Here is a 17375-nt window from a genome sequence, read left to right as displayed (position 1 = left end):
AAACACGTAGCAATGTTTTGTTTTGTTTTTAAAAAAGCCACCAACAAAAGAGATTCCCCACCAAAACAAAATGCTACGCTTCATACATCATTCTCTCTTTGGGGAGAGGAGAATCCACATGTGACAGAAGTTAAACAATGTGACTAACAAGCTACTGGAAAACCCTCTGGTATTACAGAGATGAAGACAGTATAAAATCCTATAGAATAGAATAGCAAAATGTGCTTGTCTGGCCTTCATGATTAGTTTTTAACCACAATTTGAGTTAATTCTGCAGTGACCATTTTATGTGATTAACTGAAACCTTTAACACTACTCAAAATTTTGCTGCTTCCAATTTTGAGTTTATCCTTTCAGGCTATGATTTAAACTGCTGTTCTGGATTTGAACTTTTCTCGGTCTTTACACAATTCTGTAATAATACTAGCTAACATGCTGTCCAGCCTGTGTTTTTGTAAGTCTGCTAGTTGAGAAAGGGCAATTTGTGATTTCTCCCTAATCTTTAAGAAAGGCATGTGCCAGGATCCTTGTGATTCACTTTTTCCATCACTAGTTACTTCCCCCTTAGCTCCCAGCTGCTATTTTGTCACCATTCTTATAGCCTTCATTTATTTAGAGATTGTCTATAGTTGTACATTTTCCAAAATAGTTGGAATAGTTATTTCTGGAATAAATGTGTGTGCGCATGCATGGTAGGTGCACGTGGGGGAGTTATACCAAAAATAACTATTCTGCAATAATTATTCCACAAGTGTTTTCCTAAATTTCCAAGGTATAGCCTAACATCTTTTGAATAACAAACATCAGTACGAGCAGCAACACAACTGGTAGGCTAATTGTAAAGTCTATTTACTAATGTTTTTAAAATACTAATTGACATCAAATTGTAGAAAGATTTGTGGTAGGAAGTCAATGGGCCATAGGGCATTTAGCACCTCTGGAAATTTAGGTGACTAATCTTGAATTTAGGAGTAGAACTGGGCAAAAACATTTGGGTGAAACTTTTTTTCTTCTGAAATATCCAGATTCAGGTCAGCCAAGTTGTGTCATGAATTGCTTCAGCAAAAAGAAATTTTGGAAATGCCAGCTTAGATTCACATGGTGGCAGTGCCGGGTGCTCCCCTCACACCCAGCCATCTGCTGGTTAGGATACTCACTTTGGAGCAGGGAATTGAACTAAGGTCTCCCACATTCTAGGTGAGAGCCCTAAGCACAAGAATATTTGGGAATGGGTCCCTCCATTTCTCCAGTTGAAACTGTTCCACTAGCTATGAAATACTACATATTTCAGGTCAGCAAGAGACAGTGCGAATAACTCTATAGCCTGGTGGTTAGGGCACTGGGCTATTGGGTGTAAGGGGTACGCCACCATGGATTTGTGAACCTATGCCTTAATTTCCAAATTTCAATTTCCTTTATTAAAGTGCCCAAAATCAAAATGAAGGTTTTTGCTTGACCCGAAACGAAACAATTCTGACTTTTCGGTTTACTGCAAAATGTTTTTAAAAAAATCAGTTTGGAGTTGATCTGAAACAATTTCTGCCCTCTCCCATTTTTAATAACTGCCAGCAAATGGGAAATTAGTTATTTGCACAGCCTTATTTAGGAGCCTAACTTTAGGCACCCTACCCTTGAAAATTTTATTATGTCTTATATGGTATTTGGTCAAAGTTGATAGTTACACATTTTAGTTAAGTTACATTTTAATTGAAGTACTGTTACATTTTAAAATGCATTTCATGTAACATTACATATTTGTTGAATTCTGTTTGTAGTATATGCAGCCACCGTATATGCTAAATATCAGAGTACTCTTAAGCTGCATTTTGACAAATTCAAGGTATTCCAGCTAAGTTTTGATAACTCTTCAGTGGGTCCCATGCCAATCAGTGGCAAATCACCCACTGATATGATTGGGACTAGGTTTGGGTCTTCTATCTGTTCTTAAATCCTCTGGGCATACTACTTTTGATCTAAAAAGTTGTATATTTTTAAAGCTATATGTATATATTTAAAGCTGAATTTGAGAATAACAAATGGATTTATCAGAAAAAAATAAGAGATTTGATTAACATAGATTGATATTTTTCTAGTACTATGTTTATTGCTAAGTACTGCAGATATTTAAAAAATAATTCAATACTTATTTTAAACTAATTAAGCTTCTCTGTAGCATTCACAGATATAAAGAAATATGGTGAATTAAATAGGAAAGAACTATATTGTAAATCCCCTAGAAATTTAAATTTTGAGTCAGACTTTAATGTATTGTGTGATTTTTTTTTTTTTTCAGAAATTTTTTTTCAGTTTACTACTCTAATTATAAATGTTTAGATGTGCTTTGTCCCTTAATATTTACACTCTGGGTGATTGTTCTGTGAGTGCAGCTGGAATTTGCTCTGAATATAGCCTGGAGGAGATCAATGAAAAGGAACAGAAGAATGTACAGCACAAAGAGGAAAGTGAAAGTGCAGATACCTCTCTTATGACACAAGAGGTTTCTGCCTCCTTCATTTCTACTGATGTACCACTAGATACTGAAAAAAATGATTCTGCTTCATCATCTTCAATTCCTGGCAGTGGCTCTGTAGATAACTTTCAAAGTTTCAAGGAAGAAAAACAAGAAAATATGAGCACAGATGGCAAGTAAGTACTCTTTGTAAGAAAGAAAGGGAGAGAACAAATAAACAAAATCATGAATGCTTTTTCATTGCAAAGAACAGAATAGAGATTTATAAGAAAGTGGCATGAGATTAATATGTCTAAACTCTCATTTCCTTTCTTTTCTAATATAACAAGTTCATTACACAATAGTTAAATGTGGTTAAAAACATAACCACATAAACATTCCAGGCTAGTCTGTTTAGGGCCACTTTTCCTCACTTAATAAATAAAAGGCAGCTATGTTCAGGTTTCACATAGTAATAGAAATTACAATAGATTAAAATGTTCCTTCATTGTTAATTATTATTTAAGCAACAGTCACCTTCATTGAAAAAAGTATGCAAACTAGAAATCAGGACAGTTAGCTGTCACAACAGAAGGGACTGCTACAATATTATGCTGACAATTTTGGGGAGAACAGGAAGAGTGGCCTTCGCTGGATAAATGCTCTCCACTTTTATGGTCATAATTCTCAGTTGTTTTTTATTCATTGTTGTGTTTTCTTGTCTTTTACGCACAGGTTTTATCCATCTATCCTCAGAGAACACTGCTAATTCTCTCTCTTCTTTTACTTAGGAAAGATGTAAATATCTCAGTTTTCTTTAGAATTTTTTCCCTTTCCGATACCTCCTCAGTGTCTGACTTTGCTCTTCAGCCTGTATAATAAACTACTTCACTCAGCCGGCTTCTAACATAAAGTAGTGCCTGCTGGAAATGAAAGCTGATGGGCTAGAGAAGTTCCATAATATTCATTTAATCTACTATTCCTCTGTTCCCCAAGGGATGAAAGTTGGCCATTCTGCCCAATTTAAATTGGGAAAAAAGCTGCTTTTTTTTTTTTTAACACTGTACTGGAGCGAACATCTGTGAGAACTTGTAGCATGCAGTCACCTCCAAAATACTGTGAGGAGTTTTGATGAGAACTGGGCAGGACATGTTTTTCCCATCCCACTAAACTTTTCAAGATTTCAAAAAGTTTCTGTTTGAACATCAAATTGAACCCAAGACCTGTTTCAGTTTTTGGGGGGGGGGGGGGGGAAACAGGGAGAAATAGAGAGAGACTCAACCCAGAAGAGCCAGTAGCCTGGTAGTTACTCACCTGGTGTATGACAGAGGTTTAAATTCCTGGTCTGAAACCTTGGTCTCTCACATCCCGGGTGAGTGGCGTAACAACCAGGCTTTTGGGTATTTTGGAATGGGTCTCTTTCTGACCAGAAATTCCATCCTGCACCCGAGAATCCTGTCCTGATGAAAGTTTAATTGAAATTGGTATTTTTCCATGACAAATTTTGATTCTGACAAAGCAGCATTTTCTGATGGAAAAACTTTTGCTGAAAAATTCCTGACCAATTCTAGTTTTGACTTTGATCTCCACATTCTTTTTAGTCAGTCTGGGGCCAAGAGGGCCTTGCAGAAATCCCTACTCTGTCCTCTACACTATATAATTTTCTTGTTAGCTAACAAAATATCATGTTTTCTCATTGCCACTACTTTTGGTAAGAGGAAGAAAAACTTGTGTTCTACATGGACAAACGTTATGCCTGATTCTCAGCTGTACCAAAGCTCTGCTTAGTGTAGCTTAGGAGATTGGAGTGCCAAAGTGGCTTTAGGACTTCTTGAACTCCCCAATTTCCAGGACTATTGAGGGCCAGTTTGGTCTATTGTGTATTAGAGGTCTGCTCCCAGGTCTGCTCTTAGTTCTGTGAACCTGTGGGCCTTCTGTTTTGAGCATAGAAGAATTATGTATACTTGCAAAATGTATATCATGCATAGTAATATGCCGTGCTCCTATTTCTTTTTTGTTCTTCATGTTAGGATAGTTCTCAAAAGTGTAAGGAAAATATTATCTGTGCTTTTTTAAGAAAGAATTATGCACTGCACAAATTCAGACTTCTGTGGTTTTATGATCGCAAGGTATTCATGTATGGAGTTCAGTTTTTTCCCTTTTGCAGCAACATACTGTATGTACAATGTGATGGACAACATCCAGAAAATTACCTCAACAAAAGAAAAGGAGTACTAGTGGCACCTTAGAGACTAACCAATTTATTTGAGCATAAGCTTTCGTGAGCTTCCACGGAAGCTTATGCTCAAATAAATTGGTTAGCCTCTAAGGTGCCACTAGTACTCCTTTTCTTTTTGCGAATACAGACTAACACGGCTGCTACTCTGAAACCCCTCAACAAAAGAATTAACATTTTGAGCATGATCTTGTGGGATCCTGAACACCTCTTGAGTGGTTTCACTGGAAATTGTGTGCTCATCAACTTGCAGAGGTTACTCGGGGCTATAAATTGGGGGAGAGAATTTTGAAAAAAATTCACGTAGTGTTGCACTAAACAGAAACTGCATATGCACTGTGGTGTGTAAAGTATCATAGCAGCATTTCCTCTTATTTTTTTTTAATAATATCTGTTGAATTTTTCCAGTGTTTGGCAGAAAGATTTGATTATTTTTCTCCATCTGTCTTTGGAGAACGTTGCCAGTTCTCATATATCTTTTCTGTGTGTTTACTGAAATGAGTGATATTAGCATAAATAATGTACTGTGCTGTGTTTTGCAGAGGCCCACACAGTAAGATAGACAGTGCACAAATTACATTTGAAAATGACAAGAAGTTGGGAATATTGGATCCAAACAAAAATTATGGTGAGTTATTCTGACTAATTTTTTACTAAATAAGAAAAATACTTGTAACCAAAGTTGAGAAGAATTTTTGTTTCCAAGTTAATAGAACTTTCATAGTCAAAAGCATCTAAAACCACTTTATGAAGTACAGAAATTTGATACAAATAGAAGCTACTTATGCACATGCATTCAAATGCAGTAGTGTCTTGATACTTGAAAATTGTTCCAAATATAGAAGAAATTGTTCCAGTCCTAGGTTACAGAGTCTCACGACATCAATCTGTGGCTGACATTGTGAAATCACTTTCCGAATGAGTAAGACACTGTGGTTGCTGTAATTTAAAAAATCAAAACAGAAAGAAACCCTTTATTTTACATTGCAAAAGCACACGGATTGTAATTGAACTGCAGTGTGACTCAGGACATAGATTTCCCAGTACATTGCTTAATAGCACTCCCTGGCCAACTAAATTGCACCAACAGGCTCTGAAGGAAATCCTGTTTAGAATAAATCTGCTGGATAGATGGTGTCTTCTATGCTAAACCTTCAGAATGAGAGATTTAAAGTAGACTGGTGCAGCGGAAGAATGATCTCTGTAAAAGAGAGATTATATTGGTCTGAATTATGTTGCTAATCTAGCAACAGGATTTTTTTTTAAAAAAATGATGATGTCAAATGGTATTGGAAGAGCAAAACATTCAAGAAAAAATTCTCATCCCCCAATTAGCTATTTCTGGCTTTACTGGCATGATGAAAAGTTGTATTTCAAGGTTAAAAGCGTCAAATGAAATGACAGGCACCTTGTTTGAAATATACAGGAATGAGAACATCTAACGATGGTAAACTAAATTCCTTAAATCATGTCAGTTGGATTATTTTTAATTGTGGAAGTTGCTATTGCCAGGATGTTTAGATGTAAACCTGAATTTGAGCTTATTTTGTTTTTGAGGTGTTAATGCAAAGATTTAGTTATCCAGTACACATGTAGTAAACTTTACTTTTAGATTATTGTTAACAAACAGAAGAGGATCCATCATTCATGTGTGTAGTATAAAAAAAAGTTGGCCATAGTGGTTTCATTGTGTATGTAAGATCTGAAGGACTGCAACACCCTTTTGATTTATCAGCCCATAATGGGTCCTTCAGAGACGATCAGAGCTTCTCTACACTAATGCGCAGGGTTGATCTAAGATACACAACTTCAGCTACGTGAATAGCGTAGCTGAAGTCGACGTAATTAGATCTACTTACCTCGGTGTCTTCACTGCGGTAAGTTGACAGCCGATTCTCTCCCATCGACTCCGCTTGTGCTCCTCGTTCTGTGGAGTACCGGAGTCGACGGGAGAGCACTCAGTGGTCGATGTATCACGTCTAGTATAGATGCGATAAATCGACCCCTGCTGGATTGATTGCTGTCCGCCAATCCGGTGGATAGTATAGACAAGCCTCCAGACTTACAGTGTATGTTGCACTAGATGGATGAAATTAATGGTTTTGTGAACTTGATGAAATAATTGCCAGTTATGCACCCGAGATTGCTGAAGTACTATTGATTTTCTGAAACGGTTAAAGATTTTCTCACATGTGTGTGAACATAGAGGATCTGTTGTTAGTCATGAATTCATTTTGTGAATCTGGTGAAGACAACATTGGTGCGTTCCTGCAAATATTCATTAACTATTTGATTATAAAGAAAATGAAACGACCAAAGTGATGTTCAGTTAAACTGTGTTTTGTTTGTGTTGCAAGTTATTTGTAAATCATTTCATGAATCTGACTGTGAAACTATGAACAAAATCTATTAAATTAAACTTTTCTTGTTCCCATTGTAATCCATTGTTGCATTACATTGTTTAGAACAATGTAGAATATCCCAATAATGGTTTCTAATATGTTAATTTTTGAGTTTATCACAAATATCCTGTTTGAGAGGAAAATCAAGTTTAATTACAAAACTGCATTATGACATTGTGTTTGTGGAAATATGTTGTTTTGTAGGGAAGCAAAGGCCCTTCCACAGTTCTAGAAATGAATCATTCATTCCCCTAGAACCCATTACTTTCAAGATTTCATGAACCCATTACTTTATCCTTGTAGTGTAACAAATACACACAATAAATTTTGCAAATATATAATCTTAAATAGTTGCACTCCTTCAGATACATGATTGAGTGTTTTTATTAATCCAATCTACTTTGTTTTTTCATATTTATAATTCAAATAATTTAAAACTAGTAAACCTCTATTTTTAATACACACATAAAATACATCAGGGAGAGACATTTATTTTAAAAAAATCATTTGAACTTAGGATAATTAATTTTATAGTAATGTGTTTTAAAGTGAATTTTGGAAAGGTTCAGATGTGATTCATATCCCCAAAATTTAAGACAGGTCACTTTAATATACACTCCTGGAAGAACAGATATGCAGTAATTGTGTTGCTCAAATATTTTTAACTGCATCAGTGCTGAAATGCTAGAAACATCTGGCAAATCACATCTTTTTATGTGAAGGAATATAGTAGGTACACAAACAGCAGAGACACGGGACCAAACAAGAATTGCAGGATATAATCTTGAATAGTCCTTACCAGTTTGTAGACCATGAGCTATACCTTATATACAATGGAATGAAATGCAGACATCCTTCGTGCCCCAAAACCTTAAGTGGTCCCTAAACAGGCTTGGCCGTCTGGTCTATCCATGACACCAACAGCCTCAGTGGGTAGTATTACTACAGTATTTTTCATTAAAAAATATTAAATTGGAAAAATTACCAGTACTAATCAAGCTAAAATATCTTTCTAGTGTCTTGAAAGGGTATAATAAAAGAGAGTTTATTATTTCTAAGGAACCATTTCTAATGGTAAAAGAAAATGGGGGTATCGGGCTTCATGATTTAAACAAAAAAGTCAGGCTGTTTGATATTCATATTAGTTGAGAAATATATTTTTTCTTTTAAAGATCATAATGGCACAAGATTCCTTCCAGCAACCATAGGAGAAAAAGAAAATCGACGTAAGATGGGAGACATTAATACAGCAGATGTCAGAGAAGAAAATAAGCTTGAAGTTGAGAGACTATCAAACTGCCAAGAGTATAAAAATGCCATCTCTATAAATCAGAATGATAATCCTCAAGTGAATCTAGGAATACACGATCAGAAGCTAATTCAAACTAACATGGAGATAGTAAAAACTCAGGATGTTGCAATTCAGACAACTCCATCTGATAATAGTTTTGGCAGGACTACACTAAGTGAAATGATTGTCCTTCAAGATTGTGAGTCATCCACCTTCAAAGGAGTAGCCCACATGCAGAATTTAGATAGGGACAGTCCATCTTTGCAGTTGATGAACAAGGTGCAAGAGTCTGTAGAGGTTTCAACAGAATTCAACCATCAGAGACAAGACGCTGCGGATGACAAAGCAATTCCCATACAAAATCAAAGTAATATATATGAGAATGATAGTAGTTTTACCCCATCAGAGAGAGCTCCAAAAAGTGCAATTAATTCTCCTATTAAAAATTACCCACTTTATAGACCAGACTTCAAACCTAAACCTAAACCCTCTAATGAAATTACAAGAGAATATATTCCCAAAATTGGAATGACTACTTATAAAATAGTGCCTCCAAAATCTTTGGAAATATTGAAAGGTGGTGAGTCAGATGCTATGTCAGCCATTAAGGATCAGATTGGTGTCACCTTGGAAATGTCCCCACAGTCAGAGAATTCAAAAGAATTTGGAGTGCAAACTGAAATTCTTAGGGTTTCAAAAAGCACAAGTCAGTCAGAGTCTGTTTTAAAATATGAACCTGCTTTGGCAGTGAATGACCAGCTGCACAAAACTAACAGCATTACTGACAGTGTCTCAACTTCTGAAATTGGGATTACTACTGAAAGCAAGCACATAGAAACAGAGGCTTCCAAACCCAATCTAGGTAATGGCATGACTCCATTGATGCTAAACTCAGGTAACACAAATTCTTCACCTGAGACTCAAGAAAAATCAAGTGTTTTCAGTCCTACAACGAAACCTAGTTCTTTTTACTTACAGATGCAAAGAAGGGCTTCAGGTCATTATGTAACATCTGCAATTGCCAGAAGTGTCAGTGCTGCTACAAGTCCTACTCAAAGAGAGGCTACAAATACAGAGAGAGAAAAAAATTTGACGGCATCAGATCAATCTTTTTTTCCTTTACATAAAACATATAATTTCCCTGCTGAATTAGATGAAGAAAAGGTTGATAATGAGAAAAAAATTGACACTTTTACTTCTGTCAAAACTGCTAAACCTTTGAGTTTCCCCTCCTGTCAGCCAGCAACATTGAACTTAAGAACTCTTAGAACTTTTGCAGTTCCAAAACCATATTCCAGTTCTAGGCCATCCCCCTTTGCTCTTGCTGTCTCATCGGCAATCAAAAGATCACAGTCATTCAGTAAACCACATACCATCAGTAGCCAGCCATCAAAAGAGGAATCTCCTGTTGAACTATCCTCAGCACCTTCCACAGGAGATGTGAAGAACCAATTTTTACAGACCTTAACAGGAGGTTCACAACATAGTATGATGGATAAGGTACATTTTACAAAATTTAATATTTCTTGAACATTAATCATTATATATTTCACAGAAGAGTGAGATTCACTCTGTCCCTTCTTTGAATAGTTCATAAATATTAGTAAGCTTTGGATTAATAGCATATAAACATCTAGTGGGTGCATTCTGCTGTAACAGCACCATATACAACATTTCAATGGAATATAGGAAAAAGAAGTAATCTTGTCTTGTACGGACTTTATAGAGGACACTTATATTAAATGAAATTTTTCAGCAAAATTGAAAATGCTGAGAAATAATTTTGTCTTACCATAATTAATAATGTCTCAAACTTGTAAGCAAAGAAAAAATAACTGGATCTGGTTTATCTATGCATACCTATTTTCATATGCAGAGTTGTTGATTTTGTTTTTTAAAAAGTACCATGCGTAAAACTAGTTTTTACTTACTTAATTTTTGAGTGATGTCCCAGAATAATCGTTTGAGGGACACTGAAACAGGATATCTGTAAGGATGCTGATTATCTTCTGGTATTCCTAGCACAAGTCAACAGTATTATGTAACCTGACTGGCATCCAGGGATTGAATTGGAAAAGTAGAGTTAGTGGAACTCTTCAAAAGTTTGCCCTGTATAATGTCTATCACTTTAGATGCTACAGTGAGATGCTAATGTTGATAGATTGTGCAGATATTCAAAGTAGGATCATGCATGCTTCCTGGGATCAGCTCCCTTACGGAATCAAATGTCCTATTTGTACACGTTGGACTTGGGTACTCTTGAGTGGCGGGGAGAGAGCAGTGGTCCTCTCCCAAGTCTACCCACTTGTGGCCCCAAAATGAGCTGTTACTAAGAGTAAATTGTGTAGCTCATCATAGTATGTTTTTTTAAAATGTTTTAATGAGTAATTAAATATTTATCAACATTGACATTTAAAGTATCATAATTGGGCTGTAACACCTACTCAGATGAATGGGGAAGTTCATACATTTGAGCTGTTATTTCATGTATTCTGCAAATTCAGGCAGATGTCACTGCTTCAGTTGCATCCAGTTCGCATTTAGAAGGTTTTTTGTTTTGTTTTGTTTTGCAACAATAAAAGCTATATTTGCATATAGTAAAAGCTGAGATTTCAGACAGCAACTGGGCAGCTTGGGAGGGGCATCTATACTATGCAGTGGCCTAATTCTAGCCCTGCTGGCATCTGTATTTTTGTATGATTAAGTTGAGAGTATGAATTCAGTTCTGTGTGAATATTCCTGGAAATCTTATACCATTCATCCTGTGGTAAAGCAGAATCTGTCTATTTCCTAAGGCTTTTGTAGTCCTAATAAGGAACTTGCAGGCATAGAAATAAATTTGTTTGATATTAATTAAACTACGTGAGATGATTATGTGGAGAATTTTATAGACATCTTGGGGAGAAAATTCCCCATATTTAACAGTAAAAAAGTTCCTTAAATCCCTTCCGGCCTATAACTTGTTCAAAACCAAGGTATAATTCCCAGATGCTATTTTATGGCATCCTCAGCTGGGTGCTATCACATCACATCATAAATTACTTGCAAAGTGAATGTACAAAATGAAGGCTGTTCCCTGAAATCTTGCATGAAGCAAAATGAGGATACAGTGCTGTAATATTTGGCCAGACTGCTTCAGATATCCATTTATGACCTCACTCAAATAAAATGCTTTGATTTTTTTTCCCTAATAGAAAAGTAATTGTACAAACAATGAACAAAACAGCCAGGTGCAATCTTCAGCTGACCACCCAACTTCTGTTTTTGAGAGAGAAACTGCTTTAACGTTCCAGAGCTCTGACCCAGAACGGATCCACCAGAGTCTGCTGGCTGCTATCCGCTCTGGAGAAGGTGCTGCCAAATTAAAAAGGGTGAGTTTTCATCATCACATCAGTAACAATGGACTTACAGTGCTTATTTCAAAATTACCAAATTAATACCTAAAAGCAATCAGTCCTGGTACTAATCATGACAAGGAGTCTCCTGAAAGTGTGTTTTTAGTTGTACCAAAGCAGATTTGTAAATGTACCTGCAAGAAGCTTGTGCTGTCATTTTTTCAAATAGAGAAAATATTATGTTTCTGAAATACATTTTATATTAAAAATTATTAAGGCTCCACTTTAGCAAAACACATAAGCATATGCTTATTTCTGTTTAGCAAAGCACTCAGACATATGTATCTATTTAAATGCTTTGCTGAACAGGGATGGTTTTAAGCACAAGAGCTAAATCGGCCACAACCTTCTGCCAAAAGTACACATGCAGAAGTTGTAAAGATTAATTTCCTGTTGATTGTTGATACTATAGACACACTTAATTCTTTTTATATTTTAAAACTTGTGTCTGCTTTTTGGTTTCATTAGCCAGAACAATCTTATTTTTCATACAGTGTTTGTAAGTGTTTTGTGGCCAGTGATTCCGGAGAGAATTAAGTATGCATCTTACTGCAAGAAGTGCTGATATTTTCCTGTTTCTAGAATGCAACGCTATGTAAGAAAAATGATCCCTTAAATGGAAACCACAATAGTTAATCAAGAAAAATATTATGAGTAGTTGTAATTCATTCTATTTGTGGGCTGAGATATTATAGTAATATATACTTAGTAAATGCTTTAAATAATTAGGAAACATGGAAATAATATAAAAAAAACACCAATGTAAAGGATAAAATCATGAATTAGCCTGCTCTATTCTTGAATACTCAAATGACTGGAGATAAATGGCTTGCTTAAAGCATGGTTCTTTTTTATTGTTACCATGAACAATCTGACACCTCAGAAGAACATTCTTTTTAAATTATTTTGCAGAATAAATATACTGTGTTTTTAATAAGTCAGATCATTCCATAGTTTCAATTTATATTTCCCTCAGTTAGATGATATTTGCAGATCTACCTTTTACAACAGTATTGTTAATTAGAAACCTTTAAAAATACTGTGGCTTGATTTGATAGACATTCTCATTTGTATCTTTCTGTCCTGAACCCCAGTTTTTTGTCTTCCACCGGCGTGCTGAAGTATGACCTATTACTGCAGAACCCTGTCTCTTTTGAAGATTCAGAGCTTTGTTACCCACTTACCCAACCCCTCCAAAAAATCCCTATTGCGAAGCAATTATTTTATAGAAGTCTTTGATTCCTTAGAACCATATTCAGGAGAACATGGCTTCTGTGGGTTCTGTATTTTGACACCTAAACATCTTATATTACATGGAAAACCTCTCTCTTAACAGAAGTATGGCAATGGAATAGCATCTTTGAGTTTCCCAGGCCCCCCTTCTTCTTCACACAGATTGAATAGTCCTGCTTCCTCAGAATGGTCACAAGTGGAAAGTCAGCATGATCGGTCAGTCAGTCCAGTGTGCTGTCAAGGTGGTGCACAGTTAGAAGCTGTATTGCAGTGAACTAGTTGTCAGCCACTTACAAATCATTTAAGGACAGTGGATGAGATTAATCAAACATTGAATCTTTTGGAGACTTGATGAAGGTTGGATCTATCTGATGTACAAGAAACATGCCTGCTTTTTATTATGTAGCTTTCTGATTATTGTTACATAGTTGCATTGTGAACCATATTGAAACTGAAAATACAGTGTTTAAAAAAAGTGGATAAAATATGAAAATATCAAAAATATCTAAAACCTGTTTGCAATACTTGCCATAATGCCTGATAACTTCTTTGAAAAAATAAGATTGATAAAGTGCTCTTCAGAATTTAAGAAACACATCAAGCATAGCTGGAAAGCTGGAAAAAGGTTAGCAAGGAGTTCCATAACTTTTTGATTTTCAGTACTTTCCTTGGCTAACTTTGTACAAGTAGAGAAGTTTTGACACTCCCTGCCCGAGGAGTTGACAATCTAAAGGACAGAAAAATATAAACAAGAGTCTTTCAGAATAACTGAATTTGAAAGTTTTTCTAGAATAGTGGAATATTGAAATGGAGCAGCATTTTTATGGACCTTGTAAAAGATGTGTGTTTTCAGGGAGGACTTGAAGGATGGAGTGAAGGAACCTAAAGCATTCTACAGCATGGGGGCCTGGGAGGATTTCATGAAGTCTGTTCAAATATAGGGGCACTTGAAACTCCAAATGTGTAAAATGCTAATCACTGCACTGTTTTCTTTGTAACTAATAAAGGGGAGGTGACATATGACGCGGTGGGGGGGGCATGGGGAGAGAAATTGTGGCATCAACTTTATTTTTAGGCTGTTGTGCTGATGAATTGAGGCAATGTTTTTATTAAAAGCTTAAAATTGAGAACAGGGCATATTGTAACCAATGGAAAAATAACATGCCTTTGTCAGCAGGGTATAAGTATCCAGATAGTCAGTGATCCTGGTTGGGAAGGGCATTTTAGGTGAATTAACTCATAGCTTCCATTAACTGGTTCTATGAGTGCTGACTGGCTACTATTTGGTCCTATTGAATTGGGTAAAAGGTCTGTCGGGTGCTTGCCATCCCCCTTCCCTGATGCAGCTCTGTAAGGGTGGCATTCAAGAAACCAGACAAAAATACTACCATGGCTAGCCAAGTCTTTTTTCTTCTTTTTCCTTAATAACTTGCCAGAGTGTAGAGCCAAGATCTGTGGCCTTTTGTGCCGTGGATCTTTTCTGTTGAATGGAGCCTTCAGTAATTACTAATCTAAATGGGTCAAATGAGGTTGTTTTTAAACAATTTTTCTCTCTTCAGAATATTTTCATTGTGCTAGTAAACTCTGTTCAAGATCTTTTCAGTGGTATCTAATCTTAGGGCCTGATTTTTAGGATCACAGAGCACGCACAGCTCCCCCAACTTCATTTGGAGTTTGTGGTGTATTCAGCACTGTTGGGGAAAAAAAAGGCCCTACATGTCTTAAATTAACAGGTTTATCACCTAGTAAAACTTTACCACTCAGTAAAAAATTCATTGCAGTATCACAGAACACACTTAAATCGAGAATTATATCTGGAATCAGTTCTAATGTGTACTTGACTAAAAGAAGATGTGGATGTATTCACTGAATAGATTGCTTTTCACATTTTTTTTGAGATGGCAGCAGAGCTCCAGACACAGTCAATAATTGTATTAAGTGTGCAGTTTGTGAAGAGTTGTTTCACCCTTATTGCTGACCAAAGTGTATATGCTGTGGAAGTAGTAAATATCTGGTTTCGTAATTTATAACTTGATTGAACTTCAAAAAAACGATTGCTGCATTTGTAAGCTAGTAGTGAATAAAATATTACAGGGAAAAATTCATTAAAATTGGACAAATATTTCTATTTCAGCAGCGTGATGATGATTTTCTTTTCTCCTAGGTTTCTGCTCCATCAAATACTGTATCTGTCAATGGAAGATCCAGGCTCAGTCACTCATTTTCCACAGAAGAAAAATACAACCATTAGACATTATACCAAATATTTTTGCACTTTAGTATCATTGCCTAGGCTAAATTAATACTAACTGCAAATTTTTGCAAATGTAAATGCAGGTGTATGTCACTATACATTGTTAATTAAAATATAGGAATTTCATGCTGGATCTCTTAATTCCTGGGGAAGGTTTATTAGAATATGTAATTTATAGTAATATTTTTGCCTTTTTTGTAAAAGCTGAAAATGCTGCTTCAGAACTTTAAGATGAGGTGCAGATGAGTTTCATTTTCGTTTAAATGAAAATCAAATGTTGATTAATTTTGTACTGTTAAGACTGAATGACATGTAGCAACATGCTGAAAAATACCGATTTAGAGGAGTCTGAGAATTTCAGATTTTTAAGTTTATAATTGTATAATACTAATGTTAAATTGTGAGTTTAAATATACATCTGCCACTTGTTGCCTCAATGTTATTTTGTTAAATTAAATATTGTAATTAGCAGAAAATCTTAATTATATTCAATGAAGCACACTCTAGAATTTCATAGCAAATGGGTGTGTTTTCCTTTCTTCAGCTAAGAGTTGGAATCGATACCATTTGGCTTTTACTCTCCTTAACTTTTTTCCTAATAGCACAACAAACATCAGTACAAAAATGATCTGAAGTTTTTCATACTATTTTAATATTTTCTTTACACTAATATTATTTGGCTTTTCTCATTTTGCTCTATAACAAGTAATTTTTGTGAATAGCTTTTTTTCATAATATTCGGATAAGCAATATGTACCAGATACCTTTTTAAATATTGTCATCGACAGGTAGAAACAATGGTAGGGAAGAAAAAATCCAGTTTTGATATTTAGTGAAAGAGAAATAAAAGAAATGTGCTCACATGAAATATAACTAAAAAGATCCTAAAATGCTTTGAAATTATTCATAAACAGTTTATTATAGTCTTAAATCAGCACAATAATGGGAAAACAAAGCACATTATACAAAAGTCTGTATTTATAGAATAAGCATTTGCTACTGAAATAGAAAAGAGGTGAAGCTGGAACACTATATAAAAAGAAATGCCTAATAATAGATACAGTGTTTATCAGTTTTTTTCTTTTCAAGATGATACTTTTTTAGGGGAAAATGGGATTATAGTGATGATTTAAAAAAACTGGATTGTAGATATCTGCTGCAAATATTGAGATATTTGCCATTTTCTAAAATATTTCATGTTGGGTTTTGGTTGAATAAAAGTAATTGTGTTTAGTTTTAGTCTTTAACAATATTTATTTTGTGTTATAGAAACCATTTGTAACATTCAGTGGTATTTTAATTGCACAAATTGGTTTATAATTGCTCATTTAAGAAAAGGTTTATTTTGAAGAATGGCATACTGCCGGTGTTTTTTGTGCAATAATCTGGGATCAATGTACATTACTTTCACTAGTTGGGAGTGGTCACAAGTAAAACTATATTAAAGTTGTAACAATGATTAAACACCTAAGACTGTCCTAGTAAACAGTAATTCTTAAATACTAAAGCAATGAATATTTATTCGCACAATCCTGTTGTCTCATACATTCTGTTTTTACCCCGAAATCCACTGATAAAATGTATCCCTCTTTTTTTCCCCCCCACTTAAGAATAGATCCCAAATTTTGAATGGGAAACAAATAAATAATCAGTTGAGGTTTCAGCAGATCTTTCCAAATGGCTGCTTCATAGATCACAGGAAAAATGGTGGCATCTATAACAGGGGAACAATCTTTTCTCTTTCATGCTTAGCTTTTCTAGATGTCACTGTGTCTTTAGAGATATATTTAGAAAATATAACCAGCTATAGTTTTATAGAATAAAACTAGTTCTCCTAGTGACCCTCAGCTTTGCTGTACTGTATTCTGATTTATAATGTGCTGATTGCACTATTAAAGGAATCCCCTTCCATCTGCACCTGGATTTTTAACATTTCAGTTTTCTTTCAAGTAATAGTTTACTGCCAAAATATTAGTAAAGCTACCTCATATGACTAATTCAATTTCACACATGGTGACTTTAGACTATCTGACCTTTCACAAGTTGGTACCTGTGGAGCCTAATTCTTCTGAGTCAGGAGGAAAGATCAACTTGCATTCTTCACCTGCTGACTTT

At 35.2% G+C, this 17375-nt stretch overlaps 1 protein-coding gene across 5 annotated transcripts in view; it reads left to right on the top strand.

Moving 5' to 3' along the window:
- COBLL1 (cordon-bleu WH2 repeat protein like 1) overlaps positions 1-17127 on the top strand; it is a 121626-nt gene extending 104499 nt beyond the window's left edge. For 2 of the 5 annotated variants that reach the window (XM_073305655.2, XM_073305656.2), the window contains exons 12-16: positions 2388-2646; positions 5228-5313; positions 8260-9878; positions 11573-11749; positions 15171-17125. In XM_073305655.2, coding sequence (XP_073161756.1) covers positions 2388-2646; positions 5228-5313; positions 8260-9878; positions 11573-11749; positions 15171-15257 — 2228 coding nt within the window. In that variant the 3' untranslated portion in view covers positions 15258-17125. Of the gene's footprint in view, positions 1-2387; positions 2647-5227; positions 5314-8259; positions 9879-11572; positions 11750-15170 lie in introns of all 5 variants that reach the window. The other 3 variants (XM_073305658.2, XM_073305659.2, XM_073305654.2) reach the window with 2 other exon arrangements.
- Positions 17128-17375: the final 248 nt, after the last annotated feature.

The sequence above is a fragment of the Lepidochelys kempii genome, chromosome 11 (genome assembly GCF_965140285.1).
Source record: "Lepidochelys kempii isolate rLepKem1 chromosome 11, rLepKem1.hap1, whole genome shotgun sequence".
Lineage (NCBI taxonomy): Eukaryota > Metazoa > Chordata > Testudines > Cheloniidae > Lepidochelys > Lepidochelys kempii.
Note: the sequence above shows the minus strand (reverse complement) of the source record. Positions and strands in the feature narration are given on the sequence as shown.